The sequence below is a fragment of the Pezoporus wallicus genome, unplaced genomic scaffold (assembly GCF_028554395.1).
Source record: "Pezoporus wallicus isolate ANWC-B61680 ecotype Strahan unplaced genomic scaffold, APGP_CSIRO_Pwel_v1 contig_749, whole genome shotgun sequence".
Classification (NCBI taxonomy): Eukaryota; Metazoa; Chordata; class Aves; order Psittaciformes; family Psittacidae; genus Pezoporus; species Pezoporus wallicus.
The window spans coordinates 4,722,479-4,742,687 of record NW_026641327.1 but is presented as its reverse complement, the minus strand read 5'-3'; the positions used below and the strand labels follow the sequence as shown (position 1 = coordinate 4,742,687).

General features: G+C 40.6%; 1 protein-coding gene across 3 annotated transcripts in view; it reads right to left on the bottom strand.

Annotated features, from left to right (window-relative positions):
- The window catches only part of PTPN3 (protein tyrosine phosphatase non-receptor type 3), a 152,826-nt gene extending 132,986 nt beyond the window's left edge, over positions 1-19,840 (bottom strand). For 2 of the 3 annotated variants that reach the window (XM_057423070.1, XM_057423072.1), the window contains exon 1: positions 19,685-19,839. In XM_057423070.1, coding sequence (XP_057279053.1) covers positions 19,685-19,733 — 49 coding nt within the window. In that variant the 5' untranslated portion in view covers positions 19,734-19,839. Of the gene's footprint in view, positions 1-19,684 lie in introns of all 3 variants that reach the window. The other variant, XM_057423071.1, reaches the window with a different exon arrangement.
- Between the last annotated feature and the right edge of the window lie 369 nt (positions 19,841-20,209).

Here is a 20,209-nt window from a genome sequence, read left to right as displayed (position 1 = left end):
ACTCCGTACCCTTGTAAAAAGTCCCTCTCCAGATTTCTTGTAGGCCTCTTTTAGATGCTGGAAGACTGTTATAAGGTCTCCCCTGAGTCTTCTCTTTTCCAGGCTGAACAAGCCCAGTTCTCTCATTAGGGACACATTCTCTTCAGGCTTGTGCAGGTCTCCTCAAGATCTAAACCCACTGTTAATCATAAAACAATACATGAATTTGAGGACTGGGTTTCGAGGACAATGATGATTTAGGTGCTGCACAGAGATAGTGTAACTCTGTGACTGCTTCATCCCTAAGACAACTGAAAAATGCAAAGTGATGGTGCAAGCAGCAGGATTTAGCCGTGTACCAGATCCTATCCTTCTGGAAATGAAAGGACATTGCTAAAAGTATGAACTTTTGCAGGGCTAGGTATCAAGGAAGCCTGTAGCTTCCTCCTCCTGCCCTGCACCAGCTCGGGCCCTAGTGCTGGAGGGAGTGAGTGGGGCAGGATGCATGAAGTGCACTCAAGGAAATTACAGCACTGAAGCCTCCAGCATTTCTCCAGGAAGGCAGGGAAGGGAGGGTGCAGAACACACCTCACCTTTCACCTTGTCTATAGGACTTGATCCTCAGGATGAACTGATGTGAATTAGTAGGGTAGCCTTAAGAAAACAGCTATTTTTTCTTTTTAAAAAGAAATATATTTTGAAATAAAAGAGATATAAAAAAAGAGATATATTTTTAAAAGGAGATGTATTTTTTTTTTTTTTGCACAATGACTCCAAGACTGGTTCAGTGGTGACTGGAATATCCCAAATCTTCCCAAAGTTAAAACAACAGCCGTGATTAGACATACAGCTACCATAGCCCATGACAACTTTCTTGAAGCCCATGATGATTCACATGGTTTCTTGAAGCCCATAATGATTCACATGGTTTCTTCTTGTGTGATATGTGGAAAGACAACCTCAGAATGGCAAAGCCACTAGGGAGGAAAGGGCAAAAGAAACTTAGTAACCTTCACTTTGAGGTTAGGTTTTGGGGATTTTTTTACTTTTGCAGATTTCTGCCTTAAATTAATATTGGCTAATGAAGTTCTTTGCTGTAGACAGTAGGTCGATTACTGTAAGGATTACATTTGTCTTTACTGAAGTGTACCTTACTATTATTGCTCCTGCTCAGGGATATTCTAATAAATGAAGTCTCATATCCTAATGAATTTCAGATGTATTATAAAATTATGAATAAATAAAAACTCTAAAAGTAATTTTTAATTGAAAAGGGATTCTTGTGAATCCCTCTCAAACAGGAAGCTGGATTTACATACCTGGTGGTTTAAGTAGGACCATTTCTAAAGGGATCATTAGAAAACTCATCATTTACAAATACAACACTCATGGTACCAATTAATTAATGAAGCTGGAAATTAGCATAATTTTAGTACAAAAAGAGATACAATGCAGCTGTTAGAAGACAAGCATATAAAATAAAAAGTCTGATTTTTCTCACTTATAGCCATAAAGCAGAAGTTAGACTCTGGGATATAAGCACTGCTTTAAAAATAATCTTCCCTATCTGCAAAATTAAGACTGTGAGATGAAACATACCTTAACCAAAAATATTTTAATTATTGTGAAGTAGCAAAGCATTGCTGAGATAACTGGAGCTGTACTGATAAATCCTAGCAGAGTGCCTGAGCCATCAGGGTTTCTGCGCAGAAGAGAACTGCAGTTTGATACCTGCCTGTTCTATGGGTATTTCAAACTCCACGTGGCTCCTCCTTATACTAAAATGAGCCCAGTCTGAATCCAGCAGGCATTTTCCTTGGTAACTCTGCTATCCTGTTCTATGGTTCCCATTTTAAGTCTGATTTTTGCAGTTAATAATAAGCCTGATCATACTGGCTGAGTTAAATACCTCTTTTTTTTTTTTTTTTTGTACAGTAGCTAATCCAACTTTGTGCAGCTGTGCAAAAGCAACCCTGATAACTACTGCAGTACTTCTACTTCAGCAACAAGACAACTAAAGCCATGGGAGCGGATAAAAAGCCTCTAACTCATGTCCATAGGGTATAAATCCAAGCTGGAAAATCCAACCAGACTTCCAATGAGTGGGAGGAGGCCTGGTTAATTTGATTAGAAAGTGGCTAAGGTGCCCATTCCTGCTACAGCTGCAAAAATAATAGTAGATGAGAGGAAAAAAATGGAGATGACACATTTGCAAACAATCTTAAAAAGAAGCCATCTCCAAATTTACCTGTTTCACAACCTTCTGATGCCTTTACAACAGGGGATGTGGGTTTCCCCATGAGTGTTTTTCCAACAATAGAAAATAACTTGATGTCAACTGCTGTTTTTGAGTGGCACTGACTGAGTTGGGCGTAGGAGGAAGGAGCCAGCCAAGAGGAAATTTGAGGCTTTTGAGTTTCCCACTGTAAGCAGGTATGCATTGACTGTACTGCTTCCAAAGGCGTATGCTGCAAGTCAGCATTAATAATAGCTCACAAAAATGTGGCTAAACCTGTATAATACACAAGATGTAGTCATAGCACACTGTAGGACATCACCCATTACAGTGCAACCTTCAGATATCTAAGTAATGAGCCCTATACCTCTTCCATGTCCACCACATTTACACCCTGTTTGTTCCTAAAAATCCTCTGTCTCAGCATTGGTTTTGTCTGATAAAGGCAGCAAAAGTCAGGGTGATTGGGGTTTTTTCCAACAAATTTTTCTGCTGGCACATTCAGTCTCTGAGAACTAAAATGTTTCTCCAAAGTGTAACTGCTAAAAAAACAAAACACCAAAAGCTGCCAAAGAAACAAGATATCCTGAGCAGAAGACACCTGAGGGGCTATGGTGATCCCACAGCTTGTAGTGCTTGTAATACTCGTGGGGTTTTCAGTCAGATTCCTCCATGGCCTTGCTACATGGAATAAAAAATACCCAAAAATCAGGTTCCTGCCACAGAAACAAGGGTCTGGTAACTCTGGGGTATTAGCTTCACTGAGACTTCTGTCTCACAGCTAGTGCCTCCTGTCACTGGATATTAAAAGCCATATGGAAGCAGTGGGAAGTGGACTTTTCAAGCTCAATTTCATTCATAAACAATAAGTCTTTTGTTGGTTTCAGAACATTTTTTTCTTCTACTGTGAAAGATCTTGAAACACTGTTTTTTTTTTTCCCTTTACAGTGAAATATTTGTCCTTTTTCAGACTGTTTGTATTCTAGTAAACACAGAAATTTTCATTTTAATCAGCTTCAACTGAAGTCCAAATTGGAAAGAAGAAAAAAGCAAAAAAACAAAACCCCCAAACAGTGGTAGCATCGCCAGCTTGGGAAAGTTGTGGAGCTTTCTGTTCTTAACAGCAGAATTATGGTGTTGATTAGAAAGAGCAACACCCAGAACAGTTTTGCATTGGAAACATGGATGAACAGGAACAGCTACAGTCTTTGCATTATAATCATAAAAAAAAGGGACTTGATCCTTTTACTTAAATAATCTAAAGATTTTGAATTTCCCTGCTTTCATCTAAGTGCTTTCTTGAATGTTGGCCAGTGGATAAGAAATTAGTCAAGAGGTTTGAGATGATGTGAAAAGAAAAAAACAACTGCTAGACCTGCATTTGTTCAGATGTTGGGAAGTTGTAGGAGCAAATAGTGCTTTGTTACAACTGAAAATGCTTATCTTCTGAGCTGACATACTTGATGCATGAATCTGATTCCTTTATGTACTTAGTAGGGATTAGAAGAGGAAAAAAGTAGTAAGTGGGTTTTGGTTTGGTTTGGGGTTTTGGGTTTTTTTTTTGTTTGTTTGTTTTTTTCCCATACAAGGCTGCATGGGTTTGGAGAGGGTCCTCCGTTAAATTTTATTTTACTTAAGAATAGAAGGCTGCAATGTTCCCAAGTTCTCCAAAAGTCAGTTCCAAATCACTGGTTTTGGACTCACTGAAATTTTTCCCTTCAACAAACTCAAATTTTGGCATTTTATTCAGATTCACTCTATTTTTATTTTGGAATACTGTGGAGGAGGAGAGAGATATCTATGATATGATTTGGTCTGGTGTCCTAAGGAAATAAGGATTACCATGTTCTTAGTCTGCTTCTCTGCTTGCCTGTCCTCCTCCTCTCTTCCTACACCCCCAAAAGGCTTTCAGCATAGTTTCAATCAGAAAGTTCTGCAATCTTTACAATCTCAGGAAAGCAGGCTGGTAAGGTTGGAAAATAAATGCTATTAATACACCATTAAGGACAGAAAAACAAATATATCTCTTATTAAATGCGGGAGAATCTGTACCAGTGTCTCATTACAGTCCCACCACTGACAGAACAGCTTGTTACCATTGTTGGGGAGTTCAGGCTGTCTGCATGATGGCCTCCTGGGTGAATGCGTAGGGTTAAAGCAAAAGTTTTAAAGAAACAAGAAAACAGCAAAATAGAGGCAAGGAGAAGGCTCTGAAGAAATAATAGGGAAGCCAAATATAGAGAAATTGCCTTCAGCTGGGAATGGTCTAAAAGGATGTTGTCTTCCCACACTCAACACAGTGAAAAAATAAAAATAAAAATTAAAGGAAAAAAAATAAGGATGATCCCAACTATTGCTTCATTCTGTATCTAGAAATCTACAGAGACTGAGGTGATCTGTGAGTATTACAGAGAAATTTCTAGTACAATAAGGGAGGTCCTGGAACTGAAGAAAAACCCTGCCCATCACGCAGCAGGTTGCTTCCAGCCAGTAAGAGGGATCTCGATTGAAACGACATATGTGTGTTTTCAAGCAAATATTCAGAGGTAGGGAAGTGGACCCGTTTCATTCTTTGCTATAATTCAATGTGAATATGACTAGAAGAATCAGTAATGTTTTGAAAAAGCTTATTATTAAATCACTAATACTGTCTTCCACAGAAATAAACCTTCAAATGCAGCTGAGCTTTTCTGTGAACTGGATGGAGAGGGTATGGCAATACCGGCATCCCACTAGGAGTGGGGGTTGCACTAGGTGATCATGCAGCCCAAGGCAGAGGATCAGTAAAGATCACAAGTTGAGAGGAGTGATTAAAGAAAGCACAGGTTGGACCACAAGCCTGAGGAAAACATGGTGGTAAGCCAAAAGACATTTTAGAAGAAAATAAATTTAAAAAACAGTTCTTAAAATCATTGATACAGAAAACAAGTCTTTTTTTTTTTTTGAGCAGCCTTTTGTTTCACCCTACTAATTTCTCTTCAAAACAAAACTCTGCTCCATAAGTGGTTCTTGTGCAGTTTTGCTGCCCAAGTTTGCTAGTTATTGTGATACAGACATTAGAACAGCCTTCTGGTACATAAAGGGGGCTGACAAGGAAGCTGGAGAAGGTTTTTTTAAAAAACAAGTAGTGAAAGGGCAAGGGGAAAGGGGAGAGATTTAGTTAGTATTAGGAAGAAGTTCTTTACTGTGAGGGTGGTGAGACACTGGAACAGGTTGTCCAGAGAAGCTGTGGCTGCCCCATCCCTGACAGTGTTTAAGGCCAGTTTGGACAGGGCTTGGAGCAATCTGGTCTAGTGAAAGCTGTCCCTGCCCATGGCAGGGGGGTTGGCCCCTTCCAACCATAACCCTTCTGTGATTATGATTTTAGGGGCAGTAAAGAGCCAAGTGACAGTGTGATTGCCTGCACAAAGCAACATAAACAACTAGGGTGTACCAAGTGTTCTGTGGCAACTGCCCTGTGACACTGTTCTCCTGCAGTAAGCAAAAGCAGGATAAACTAGCCTGCAATTACCAAGTGGGTTAATTCACTCTTTAAACATAAACATAGATCTAAAATGAGATTATATTACATCAGAAACAAGGCAGAGTTTGAAGATATTTGTTGAAATTTGGCTTAATGACTTTTGTCATTGTAATTCACACCTTTCACCTTGCTAATATCTAGCAATTGCAAATTGGCACCCTACCAGAAAATGAAAGTAGCATCTTTTGCCTTTCCTTTCTGTTTGCTTTATCTGTTCTTTCCTATTATTTTCTATTTTTCAGTCACAGTGGATTTTCTTTTAAAAGCCGCTAATCCATTTCTGAATTGTAACCACTGTACAAACAGCTCCATGTCATTTGTTTTCAAAAAATTAGCTCTTTTAGCTAAGCTTATAACTTCAAAAAAACTATGCAACTTGGTGCATTTTATGCTCACTGGTTGACAATGGATCACACAAAATACCTGTGATTCTTTACTATGTCACATATCCATAGATTTAGATTAGGTATTAGGAAGAAATTCTTCACTGTGAGGGTGGTGAGACACTGTAACAGGTTGCCCAGAGAAGCTGTGGACGCCCCATTCCTGCAAGTGCTCAGGACCAGGTTAATGGGGCTTTGAGCAACCTGGTCTAGTAGAAGGTGTCCCTGACTACAGTAGGGCATTGGAACTAGACGATCTTTAAAGGTTCCTTTCCATCCAAACCATTCTGTGATGCTATGACTCATGGCCTACAGGTGTTTTGTTGAATATGATGAAGAAATTCCCCAGGACTGTTTCCAGAGATACCAGACATTATCAGAACTTTTCTAAAGCCAGCACTGAGCCAGCATCCTGGCCCTGTCTTTGCAGAGGCTCAGAAGGGAAGCCCAGCCTGTGAGCTGGACAGCCTGCATATGGAGTGCTACATGAGGGGTTTCCCTGAGCTTCTCCACTGTCAGATGGTAGATCCCGTGGCTGACAGCAGGTTTGCAGTCGTGTGGGGGTGAAACCCTGGAGATACAAGGAAGGAAGCCAGCACATGATGTTTTGAAGGTGGTATTGCTGAGCTGGGCTGGGACTCAGCTGCCTGCCTGGCTTGGCCCCTTCGCATGGCAAAGAGCCCACAGCCCTGGAGAAGCTGTTTTCCTCCGTCACCACCAATTACGTGCAGAAATTCTCCTCCCTTTAGTTCTCCAGCAGATGTCTTGTGGCTCAGACTCAGGAAAATCACTACACCCCACTTGGAGACAGTAGACACATCCAGTGGCACAAAAAGCAAGGAAGGAATTTGCCATGTCCTTACAAAGGCAATTTTTCCGTGTACACAGAGTCATGTGAAATGCTGGGCTAGGATCTGCCCTGTTTCACTTAACACGTGCAGGCTGCACTGCCTCTGTGCCCAGGGCGCCATGGTAACATCCACTACACCTATGCATCTCTATAAGCCATAGTATGTTATTTATTATGTTATTTATTAAGTATTCCTTCCCAGAAGGATCGTCTGTACTAATCCGACCAGGGAGGAGAGGAGTCCCTTTTGCCAGAAAGCTCATCCTCTCAAGATTCCAGTTTCATGAATCAGATTTCTGTTTAACTCATTTTATCTGACACAGCACAGCAGATATTTTCTGTGCAGAGAAGTGGGAAAAGATGCAAGCATCTTTCTGAAGAAGCTGGTGTATCAAGTCCAGTTTGGTAGCTGTCTTTCTTTCAAGCTCACAGAACTTGTCAAGTAGATGCACTCTGCTGTCAGTTTTTAGCTGTCTTTCACTTCCTTATCACTCTTAGGAATCAACACTCATGTTTTGCAAACACCTACTCCCAGTTTAGGAAAGGGTTATGGCTATGGGGAGAATTTGCAAGAACTTGGTTACAGTGCTGATGTTCTCAGTGGATATAGGGACGTATTTGATTCAAACAATGCTTTGCAGATCCATTTTCCTCCCTAGTTAAGCAAGATTTAATCTAGTAAAATGCACGGTGGCTACCTTTAGAAATATATGGTATAAAAATACCAAACCATGTACCTGAGATTAAAACACAGCCCTGCCTTTTTGCTGACAGCATGTGGTGTGTGATGTTTGCTTACTCATCACAGTAACTAGTCTGGTGCATCTTTCCAGGTTTTCAATATTAGGTTATCTGAGCCTATAAAATCAAGCTGACAGAATGAGTCACCCAGTAGATTGTTGCCTAGTGGAAAAAAAGAACAGGCTCGTCATTATATTTGCCCACAAAGCACCATGCATACCAGTGGGGCTGTGAAGATAATAAGCATAAACTTGATTATTGCTAATATGCTCTTCTTCAGCTCTCAGATACACATTGTATTTCTTTTATATAATAACTTTTTGTTCATTTCCTAGAATTGACAAAATACTTCAGAGAAATTAATCTCATGAATAAAGGTTCATTGGCTTCCTTAAAAATTCAAGCAGTAATACCAGAACAGCAATAAAAGTTATTGTTCAAAAAAACACAGCATTAAATGTGTCATCAGGTCCAGCTTAATGGAATCAAATACACTTAAGAAAATGGCATGCTCTAGTGATAATAAGAGTACACTTCAGATTGGTAAACCACTTTTTCATTCTGGCTAGTTTTTTGCTTTGGCTACTTGGCTATTTCTTGCTTTTTGTAGAGCTGAAAAATAACATTTCACGCTACACACGTATATTATATGTTCCCAGCAAGAGCGGAGGGTATTTCTGTCTGGTAGTTGCTACTGCAGAGAAAAACAAAGAGCAGCAAATCAAATTACAGTGATATTCATTTAATCTGGACTCTGGAAACAGCTGTCCACTCTACTCTGCCATCAAGAGCCTTTGCTTTCTTCCACTCTGACATGCCTGTGACATAGCAACTTACACCTCTCCACAAGTTTTCTGTCAGGTCAGGTCTGGCCAAGGGGATAGATTTGGTAGCCTCACTTTTGCAAGGAAACTTTTGGTTTCCTCACTTTGCAAGGAACGCCTTTCCATGGGCTGACTTGTGGGGCAGGCGAGCTTGAGCTGCAAAAGAAGAGGAAGCTGCTCACTTGAGAAGATGCTTGGGGAGAAACCTGCTCACCTTTCTTCTGTGTTGGCCAAGGCACTTTAGCTATGAATACTAGAAGCTGACTGATAAACAGTGGGTTTTCTGATGGAGAGTCACTCTCAATTTTTCTCTACCTCCTCACCCTGAACAGCACAGAAGTATGGGGAATGGGATTTGTCTCTGCCACTCCTTCCTTCTCACACTCTTCCCCTGCTCCAGCATGGGGTCCTTCCCAGAAAAGACAGTGTTCCACAAACTTCTCCTCCTTTGGGCTTTCTCCTGCTCCAGTGTGGGGTCCTCCATGGGCTGCAGTTGGATATCTGCTCCACCACCGACCTCCATGGTCTGCAAGGACACAGCCTGCCCCATCATGGTCTGCATCATGGGCTGCAGGGGAATCTGTTCTCTGTGCCGGGAGTACCTCCTCCCCTCCTTCTCCACTGACCTTAGTGTCTGCAGAGCTGCCTCTCTCACGTATCCTTACTCTTCTCTGGCTGCAGTTCCCTTTGCGCAGTAACTTTTCTCTTTCTTGACTATGTTACCCCAGAGGTGCTACCACCATTGCTGATGGGCACGGCCTTGCCCAGTGATGGGTCTGTCTTGGAGCTGGCTGGCATTGGCTCTGTCAGACACAGGGGAAGCTTCCAGCAGCTTCTCATGGAAGCCACCCCTCTAGATCCCATCCATCCCTTCATTCCAGCCTTTCTAGGAGAAGGGGAGGTGTCTAGACAGCTGGCCACCAGCCCCCATGCTAGGTCTTCTCCCATGGCTTAGAGCAGGGCCCTCTCTGATTGACTGTGAGGGTAAGCTGATATTGCAAAGGATAAGAGCTAACAAGGAAGCAGGGGAAAAAAACAGCAAACGAACTATGATACTAAGGTGTGGAAGGAAGGAAGACAGCTTGCCTGAGCCCTCCCACAGCATATGAAAAAATGCCACAGGCAAAATATGAAAAGGTAGAGCAGAACCACAGTTTCCATAGGCTTTTCAAGTCATAGAAGCTGTGACTACTAGCTATTAAAACAGACTTAATGGCCAATAGTTTCCTGTCATCTGAGGTGGTTACAAAACAGGGACAATGGCACTGCCATCCCTTCCTGGGTCATGACCACAGCAGATGTCACCCTGCCCCCCTGAGGAATGTCACTGCTACCAAAGATGATCCCCATGGATAGCACAGCAACTCCTACAGAAATGCATTTTTTTGTTTCCTAGGTAATTTCTCTTTAATGAAGCATAAAACAATTGCCCTATATTGCTTTCTCTGAGCGTTAACTACTTGCAGGAAGATTGCGTAGCCCCATCTCTCAGGATTGATAGGAGGAAAGGACCTGACCTTATTTGTTTAATAGATAAAATTGAATAAAAATAAAAAAGATTCTTAATGAAAGGTGTTGATGTTTTGGTGGGGTTTTTTGTTTGGTCTTTTTTTAATTAAAAGGCAAAATCCAAATAGGAAAAATCTCCAAAATAATTCTCAAACTTTAAAAGTTACACTCAATGTTAAAGGAAAAAGGTTAATGTAAACCATTTCTGAAGTCAGAAAGAATTCTGTATTTATTAACAGGAAAAGTTCAAAAGATTAATCGTACAGATTCTTTGACATTTCATCTTGCAAAAGCATAATCCTCATAAGAAAAACTTTTTGGCAGGAGCACCCTCCTTGTTGAATATGGGATGGTTACTCTGGAAAAAGGAACAAGATCTAGCTTGTTGAAATGGCTCTGCAAACGCAGAAGAAAAGCAGGTTTTACCAAGAACTGTTTCTAGACACTTCTGTAGATGTTTCTCTTAAATGTGAATAAAGAGAGATCTGCAGTCTAAGTCTTGGACTGCCTCTGACACAGCACCACTGGGAGGAATAAAGGTAGAAAAACCATCTCGTCCTTGCCATTTACTTTTTCTCTCTCTCATTCCTGCTGGTTTTAATATTGGCAGAGGATTCTCCAGGGGGATTTTAAGTCCATTTGTCTCTGAAGCACAGAGATCAACAGGCAATTCAATGAAAAGCCAGAATGGGGAAGAGAAATCCAAACCGCAAGCCAGCAAGGTGAGTTAGTATTTCCACCCATGGTTTTGCAAGGGATTAGGTATTCATAAAGATTTAACTAAGCTCTGCTTTGCCTGTGCAGCTGCAATATTAATAATAGCCCTGAATCTTGTAGATCTGTTATGTTTCCTCCACAGCAAGTCTGCAGCAGTGACTATAGCTCTAGGCTGTTTCTGTATTACTGAAATTCACATCATTGTGATTTTCTGACCCTTTTCCTCCATTATCATTAAAAAGAAAAATGAAAAAGTGTTTCTTCTGCTCAGACCCTGCTGTCAATCTCCATGCTCACTGTATGTTATCTGCCTCCCTCATTATCTGGACCATGGCAGTAAAAGTACTGAACAAAGCACAGACAAAACCCCTTGCAGCTAACTTAAAATACTTAATGTCATATATCGCCTAATTAGCCAGCTTCCTTTTGCAATGAGATTTTGATTTGATACCATTGTTAGAAATCTTGAAATTGTTTTTTATCCTGACTTCATTTCTGCCTCTGTCTTGTTTATATACTTTTGTCACCTCTAGAAGCTGAGCTTTATTCACTTGTTTTGATCTCACAAATATTCTTGGGTTACATTGCATAAATGTCTGAGATTTCTAGAAAAGACTGAACCTAGGTTTTCAGGACAACTCACAGACTTCCAGCGCTATATTAAACCCTTTCTAGTAACAATCCATAAAACATGCATTAGTACCAAGTTTTTGGTTGATAATTTTTTTTTCTTTCTTTCTGGATAGGAGGTACCTCAGACTTCAAGATGACTTAATTTTTAGCCTAATAAAGGCTCCTGGTGCTATGAGCTCTACACCAAACTGTATCCCTGTGTCATCTTAGTGTGGGAAGGAGAGCAGAGGGGGTGGGTATCTGTTACCTTCCTGGCAACACCAGAGGAGCTGCAGGGTCTTTATTCCTGGGTGGCTTGGAAACAGGTCACCTACTGTATGTGGAAGCCAAGTGAAATGCATATGGCAGTCTTGGTCTTTTGAGCTGTTCTGTTCTGATAATAAAACACCAAATAAAAATAAAAAGAGCAAACAGCATCAGATTTGACCTTCTCTGGTTCTGCACAAAACAAACGTATTATCAAGGAGGTTTTGGGCTTTTATCTCTCTTCTGTCTAATATGTGCCTCCCTAGTAAGCATTTTACAGATCCCAGTGGTTTCTGTGGAACAGAAACAAACGTTAAAAGAAACAAATTCAAAGGAAAAGGTTTGGGTTTTGGTGCATTGGGTTTCGATTTTTTTTATCTCCTCTTTATTCTTTTGTCCAGAAATGACAGAATTGGTTCTCAACTTGGAACACAATTGTTTATGACAATAAATCAGTTGACTTCACTGCTGCTGTGCCATCCAAAATGACTTTGTAATCTGGAAAAAAAAATGATTGTGCTGAGGAGAAAGGGAGCAATGGCCATTTCCCAGGCTTTTTTGACCTTCTGAGCAAGAATTGGAACTTGCCTAGTGGTTTAGATGCTAATCTGTCTACCCAGTGTGTGGGTGTGCTCTGAGTCACAGCCAACATGTGCACTCACTTCTAAAACAGGGCTTCCTAAATATTTTTGTAAGGGTAACTTTTGTTTAACTTGCATTTGGCAGAGTCCCACAATGGGAATGGTCAAAAGCTCAGGAAGGTCCATATGTTGTGTATGGAGCTGCTAAGAAAAACTTTGAATGTTTTCAGACCTTATTCTCTCTAGCTGAAGAAGTAAAGCCTCCTCCCAACATGAATTAAGATACTGCTTTTTTCTCACCCGCTCGCCAGCAAACCACATCTGCCAGGCTTCAAGTGTGCAATAACAACTGTCTGTCCACAGTGAAGATAAATGTCTAGGGGTTTTTTATTATTATTTTTTGGCATTTGCTGTATTTATTTTTTTTAATCCATGCCTAGATACACAAGGAGCATTCTGCTGAGGACGCTCCAGGCAACTGTAACTGTGTAAGTACTAAGCAAACAGGATACAGTGGCCATATACAGGCAGGAGGCACCGCAGAGATTTCTGCAAAGAGAATTCCTTTTTTTTTTTATTCCTTATTTTATTGTTCTGCTTATTACATAACTGGGAACATGGATAATGAACATGTTTCAGTCAAAGCATCACAGGTGTTACAAATTGCTTTCTCTCTTGGAGGCCCTGTTATTAACCCAGTTACTGCTGGTAATAATACCTGCTGCTCTGCAAATAAGCCTGAAAAATGCACTGGGGCCAGATTCAATAAAGGGCTTAGGTGACTCAGCATAAGTTGGTGTAATACCCCATATTTAAGATCTCAGGCCTTTGAGCAGAGCCTGAATCCTGAGCAATAGATCTATAAAGTGCACAAAGAGAGTGTTAGGTGCTTGCAATAACAACCCCAAGCAGCTTTGCATGTACCTGCTTAGACCTACCCAATAAAGCTGACTGAGTGGGAAAGGAACCTTAAAACCCACCTGGCAGACCTGCAAGGAGATACTTGCATTCAATCATGATCCTATATTCCAAAAATATATTATAAATATATTCCAAAATATTGGGGGGGGGGTGTTCCTTTTTTTTTCTTGTTTCCTTTCAGAGAATTCAACAGCCCTTAATGCTTTTTAATGTTCCTCCTTTGCCAGGATTGCCACACACTGATTTAATGTCCATCTGCTAAAGCTGTAACCTGGGAAGCAGATGTCCTAAGCTTGGTTCCTGCTTTGGCTGCAGAGTGTGTGGGAGGGGGGCTGCAACTCCCCCATTCCCCTGAGATTATGAAATTAGCATCTCTAAAGTAGGTCAGTGTGAGTGGGCTGGAGGGATATGCTTCTCATCCTCCAGCTGCAACTGTGCAGAAAACAATTCAAGATTCATTAGTCCATAAAGAGAAACAGCATATTAAGCAACCGAGTCATGTTCCCTCATGCTCAGGACACTCACCTGGCATGAGGGCAACCATGTTTCTGGCCCTTGTCTACCTTTGATTTTCTTTGTGTTAACCAGTGGTGGTTATATGTGAACTGCAAGAAAAAGGGACCCAACAGGGGAACTAAAACTCATTCCTGTCCAGCTTTGCTTGGAGTGAGTGTTGTAACCACAACCAGGCTGGTGACACTGCCCAGTGCCAGATTATCCTCACTTCTGCTGGCCAGGCTTTCTCTCAAGAGACATAATAGGTTTGAAACTACATATGTTTGTGTCCAAATATATTTGAATATTCCCTATTTGAATAGGGAATGAAAACTTCCAAGTCCTCTAAGTAAATAATCAGGCTACTGTGCAGTGCTTGGGCAGAGGAGAGGAATTTTGCATTTCAGTTGCAGACTGCAACAGCCACTGTACATGATAAAGTAAGAAACAGATCCCTGAAAGCTGAGCGTCCTCTGAGGACACTCACAGGACTGACTGTCCCCACAGTATGCTTAGTTAGGGATAGGTACAAAGCAAGCCTTCAATTGTTCACTCAACTCCACCAAGATTGAGACAACTCAGGACATGCACAGAAGTATGGCTCAAGCTTCTGGTAAACCTAAGAGCAAGTAAGTCCCTGAACTTAATCACCACCAGCTTTCTTGGGATTTTGGTCTTAAATGCCTCATTTGGGTCAAGTCCCAGGTCAGAAAATCTTGTATGGATTTGACACCTAGCTCCTTTTCCTGTGAACAAGGGGTAGAGCCCCCTGCAGATTGCAGTGCTCCAAGATAAACCATCAGTCTGGAAGGAAACACCATGCAAAGTTTTGCTGTCAGTTATCCCATTACAACTTTGACTCCATGGTGATGGATGGCATAACTGGGCCAAAAATATAATAGCAGAATTGGGTTGGGTTTTCTTTTCATTTAGAGGCAAGGCCATGCTATAAAACGGGGAGGATAAATGCGAGTAAGGAGACCCACCCCTACCAAGAACTCTGTATGGCCAATGCAGTAGAGTCTCTATCCCCTGGAAATCAGCGCAGCAGAAACCTCACAGACATGATAAAGAAAAACTCTCCAAAGACTCAGAAATCTTTCCAGACCCAGGAGCTCAGTGGACCGTATGTGTGAGCACCTTTGAGGTGCAAAGTGTATGCTGAGCAGTACTGCAACCGTATTCCAAAGTCCATTTCTCTGTTTTCTTCCTCGACATCATTTCCCTTCCTTGCAAAGCCAGCCTCGGCCAGCTGCCTACTGTCCCTCAGAGCCCATCATCCTGCATGAGGAGCTGAGTGCCTCCAGCTGCTGGTAGCCTTCCCACCCACGTTACCACAGCAGCAGAAACAGCAAAATAAGGATGCCATGTGGGCAAAGTCTCTGCATCCTCCGGGTTCATGAGCAACCTTTATGCAGCTGCCAGGCCCCAGAGGAGCCTGCAGAACTTGGGTGTTTGCTCCAGCTCCTTTTCCAGCTGAGCCTGGCACATTTATGGGACAGCTAAGATCATCTATGTGCAAAACAAGTAGACAGCACTGGTTATACCCACTTTTAGGAGCTTTTTTTAAAGAGAACTATAATGGCCCAGAGTGAGCATAACTTAAGCTGTTTCCCCAAATACATTTCTCGGTATCATTTGACTGGTACGAATGTCTATTTTATATTTCTACCTGGACTCCACCCTTGCGTTGCATAAGCCCTTCTTCCAGAGATAAGTCAACACAGAGAAATTCACATGAAAATATCCTGCAATGTGGTACTGAGATGAGGAGCATATGAAGACTTACATGGATTACTTTTGCCTTGTTTTCATTTTGGTTTTCCTTCTTTTGGACATATATGATCTTCAGAATGTAAGGAATGATATAGAGATCATTTTCTATTAGTTGACTACAGCTACAGATTGGCTTGACATACACTGATGTGTTAATTTGGCAAGATATCAAAAAATCAGAACCAAGAAAGCTGACAGTTAGGCAGCACAGTTCCCTGGAAAACAGCCTTTCTTAAATAAGTCTTTTGTTTTGACAACATGACAGCTCTGTTCATGAACAGGAGCTGTACTGGGACAGTATATTTTGATTTCTCCGAGGCACGCAATTTAACACCACATGACATTTTGATTTAATATGTGCACTTACTGGAACTTATAGGGTATGCGTTAGATTGATTAAGAACTGATCCTCTGGTAGATTTTTACAAGGTAGCTGTCCACAAGGACATAGCTGGGGCTGTTCTTCTTGTAGTCCACCTGGGACCAGTTCTTATCCTGACATGTTTTAATATGTCAATCCACAATCTAAACAAACAAACAATCTGATGTCTTTACTGGCAAATTTGGTAGGTGATTCGAAAAATAAGTGAGGTTGTTAGTAGGGAATCAGTCCTGCTTTGAGGGTGATCATTTGTTTAAATGGTCAAAGTCTGAAAAAATGCATTGATATACTCAAACAAAAGATTTTATATTTGAAAATAGAGAAATGAGGCTGAGGACGAGCAAATGGCTGGGAAATTGTTCCAGAGAAGGACTTTTTAAAGACTCCTCCTAGACAGTCACCACATTTTTGTCTTCTCAAGACACAGAGAGAATAGAGACCTACCACATTTTCCCATCGGTGCTCACAAAATACCACAGTGCTGCTCTTAAGCAGTGAGAATGGATTATATTAATTTTAGAATGTTTTCTCAAATCTGAAATCTAATTAAGCCATCCTGAAAGTGTATGCTTGACATTTCATGGCTGGGAAAACATAACCATAAAAAACACAAGCAAACAAATAAAACCTTACTGGTTGAGACTAATGTACTTTTGTTATATGCTCTTCTAAGCTTATATAAAAAATACATATCTGGGCTCTGGGAATATAGAAATACTGCCAAGAGGAGCAGACTAACAGGTTATATTCAAAATACATGAAAAATTGTGAAACCATTATTAAAATAAAAAATAACAAAAGGATAAGTGCAAAAAGCTAGCTTCTATTATTTTCCTTTGAAATTTGCATTTGCAAGCAGCTATTTAGGAATATCTAGGACTATGCCACATAGTTCAGAAGTCCATTTACCACTATTCCAGAAGAAATTGCATTTATTACATAGATTTGGCTCTCTAAGAGGAGTAAAATCCATTGTAATGGCTAATTTTGTATATTTTCCTTTGAAAACCATCTCTGCCAAGAGTGTCTTTTCAAATGGCTTCAGAAAGATTGATGAGGAAGAAGGTGTACTGAGCCTAGTTACATAGCTGTGCTTGTATGCTCTATGTACACCTCCCACAACGTTGTTTTGATAATTATAGTTTTTGAGACAGAAAAAACAGCTCCAAAATGCAACAGCAGCAAGAGATGGTGGAATCTTAACCTCTATGCTGCTGTTTCAGGACATTTTACTTTCCTGGTCTTGTCAAATCTCTCATGAGACAAGCCTCCTGGAGGGATACCTGACATCAGAAATTACTAATCTGCAGTTTGCCCCAACTGCCTGGGGAAACAGAGTGACAGACTACAGAAAATCCCACCTAATATTCATAAGCAAAAAGTAGTCGCTTGTGGAGTGAATACCTTGGCACTAAAATATTGGACCATCATGGACCTAAGGAAAACATGTCCCATGACTAACTATGGGCTAATTTTTTCAATGCTGTAACCATCCTGGTGTGTCTTGGAGGGGAAAAAACAAATCCCCCAACATAAATGCCTTTTTTTACCTTGAAAGATATTTAGGGAAATGACATTAAACAGAAGACACGTGGAAATTCATTGCCATGGACAGCTAGCCTATAAGTTCAAGTTTTGAGATACTCGCTGACTTCACGTAGCAACAGATACAAAGCAAACAGCCCCAAACAAGTAGCTGCAGACTCACAAAAGATGTACCATGCTAATTTTGCTTCGCAGAAAAGATTTATTAAAAGACTTAGGTTTTTATTTATAAGCTAAAATGTGCAGCAGGTTGACCTTTTGGACCAGCCCAAGAAAGCACTTAGTTTTGAGCTGAAATGCATTGCCTGCTGGGGCACAATTTGACCCTTTACACCTAGAATGGACCTATTCAGTGCTCAATTTTTCTTTTTAACACATCAGTTACATGCGTTACTTGTTCTTGGCAAGTGTTTAATACTGTAAATACAAGGCTGATCCTCCACATTGTCATTTGTTCAGTCCATGGGGTTACCTTGATTGGCTTTGGGGGGGGTCGCTTCTGATTCATGCCATCAGAAGATGTAATTAGGGGGTCCTGACTGTCTATCCTGAGGTATTGCATGTATTCCTTCCTCCTATGGGTTTATTTCCTCTGGGCTTCACTTGATTTCCCTGTGCAAATTTTTCAGCCTCTACAGTGCATGGCTCATTTCTGCAAAATCTGGGGTCAAACTGAGATTGAGAAATCTCCCTTTCTCTCTTACACACATACAAAATCAATAACTCTATGAAGTTGTATTTCGTTTGCAAACCTGAGCAGTTTAAGAACTCCAGTTACCTTTTATGTCTTCCATAAAAGGCAATTGGATGATTTTAACCCAGTATGACTTGTTTTTTTGTTGGTTTTTGCTTTTTGGGTTTTTTTTTAGCATTAAAGTAAACAAGAAAAAATAAAACAAAACAAAAAAGAAATTAGTCCATGAAAGAGAAAAATGCTCATTTATATTGCTTAGGTTACAGCAAAGCTAAAAATCAGTTACTGACATCCTGCTTTCTAAAGCCCTTTAATAAGACATGAGGCAGCAGAAAGGAAAGCATCACCGTTTTTTTTTTTCATAGCACAGATATTATAACTCCAGATTTCCTTTAAATTCTTACTATCACTTGGTTACAAGCAGGCTGGTTTGTAAGTCAACTCAGCAGGACACTGTATGCAAAGAAGATTTTTAACTGTCACCTTTTGCACATGGGACTTTGTAGGGAGTAGAAAACAAGACATAGTAGGAAACATCTCTCCACGGGTAAACTGCGTCTTTGCTGACATCCCTGTCCTATTCCCCGCTTGATAACCAACACAAAGCCCCATGCAAAGTCACATTTTTACATTCAGAACAAATACAATCTTTCTATCTGAAGTAAATTTTAAATAATACCCTCCTGCTTCTGCCAAAATGAGCCAGGCCATTCAAAAAGCAAAGTTTCTTGAGTTTAAAGTGAGAAGCTTTCTTTTTTGCACAGAACTTTTTTCTGGCAGTGTACTGAAGTGGCTTCAGGACATACTAGTTCCGTTTCTACCTTTGCCTAATTATTTTGTCAGACAAGTCCAGTCCAGACTTAGTTACCTGATTTCATTATAGACAGCGGCATTTCTACCTTTCTGTCATACCCATCCTTGCCATACTGGAAATCTGTCTTGGTGTTTTCAGAATTCTTTTAAAACATTCCTAATAATTTTAAAAGCCACCATGTACAGGTTTTGTTTTGTTGTAGTTTTTTTTTTTTCTTGCCTGAAATTTCTAGTAATACAAATAAAATTTCTGGTTAGCTAAGAAGTTCTGTGACAGCTTCCTTTGGAGAAAGAGGGATGGGTTTGGGAACATTGGTACTGTACTGTAACTCTCAGCTGGCATTTGGGAAAAATATTAGAAAGCTTGCTGATGCCTTAGGAAAAAAGGCGCTTTACATTGTCAACAGCAACAAAAAAAGGCATTGCTTTTAATCATATTTTGTCTTCCCAGAAAATGCTTTCACAGCACTCCAGTCTACCAGTCTGCCACTCAAGTTACTAAATCAAAGGCCATTGTTCACATTCTCCACCACACAAGCAACCCCACGCCACAGTGCTTTTCAAATACAAGTGGAAAGTCAAAGATTAAAGCAAGTTTCTACAAGATGCTTTTATATCAGACTTCTTCATACAAGCATCCTTTCTTTCACTTGTAAGTACACTAATCATATTTCAATTGCATGCCTACAATATAAAGTTAATAACTTCCTTATTTCCTTATTTTAGCATTTCCCCTCTACTCCCTCTGTCTTTTCAATTATACTAGATCATTTCTTTAATTTCCTTCCCAGTGTTCTGTTTTCATTTTTTATACAAAATCATATTTGGTCACTTACACTTTTCTTGAGGATAAGCACATGACAGCAGCATCTCTTGCTCCACCATGGTGCTGTCTGTTGGAGAGGTCAGTGGTCTTTTGAACAGCTTTAAGGATATATTTTGGAAGACTAAGCTCACTCATGCAGGCTTCTGATCTTCTCCAGTACTCTGCTTCTGTGTGTTGTCACATGTTATCCTCCCTCCTGAGAAACCTGTGAAACAGGTCTGGCAACACACATCTTGTGTGTCAGAAGAGCTTTAATTGATTCATTGCAACAGGTACCCACCCTCATTAAAAAAAAGTTGAAAGGAGTAGTCTCTTAGCGCCTCATTTGAAATTACAGAACCTAACGAATGTCACAGCTGGTGCACTTTAAAGGGAAACTACTTGTTGGGTTTGCGAATATACAGGAAATAATTTAAAATCAATCTTGCAAGCCAAATAAACCACAGCTAGCGGTATAATTCAGACATTCCTGCACTGTGGGAGAGCAAGAATCTTTCAGCTGTGTACCAAGGTGGCAAGGGCTGCCACTGTGTCT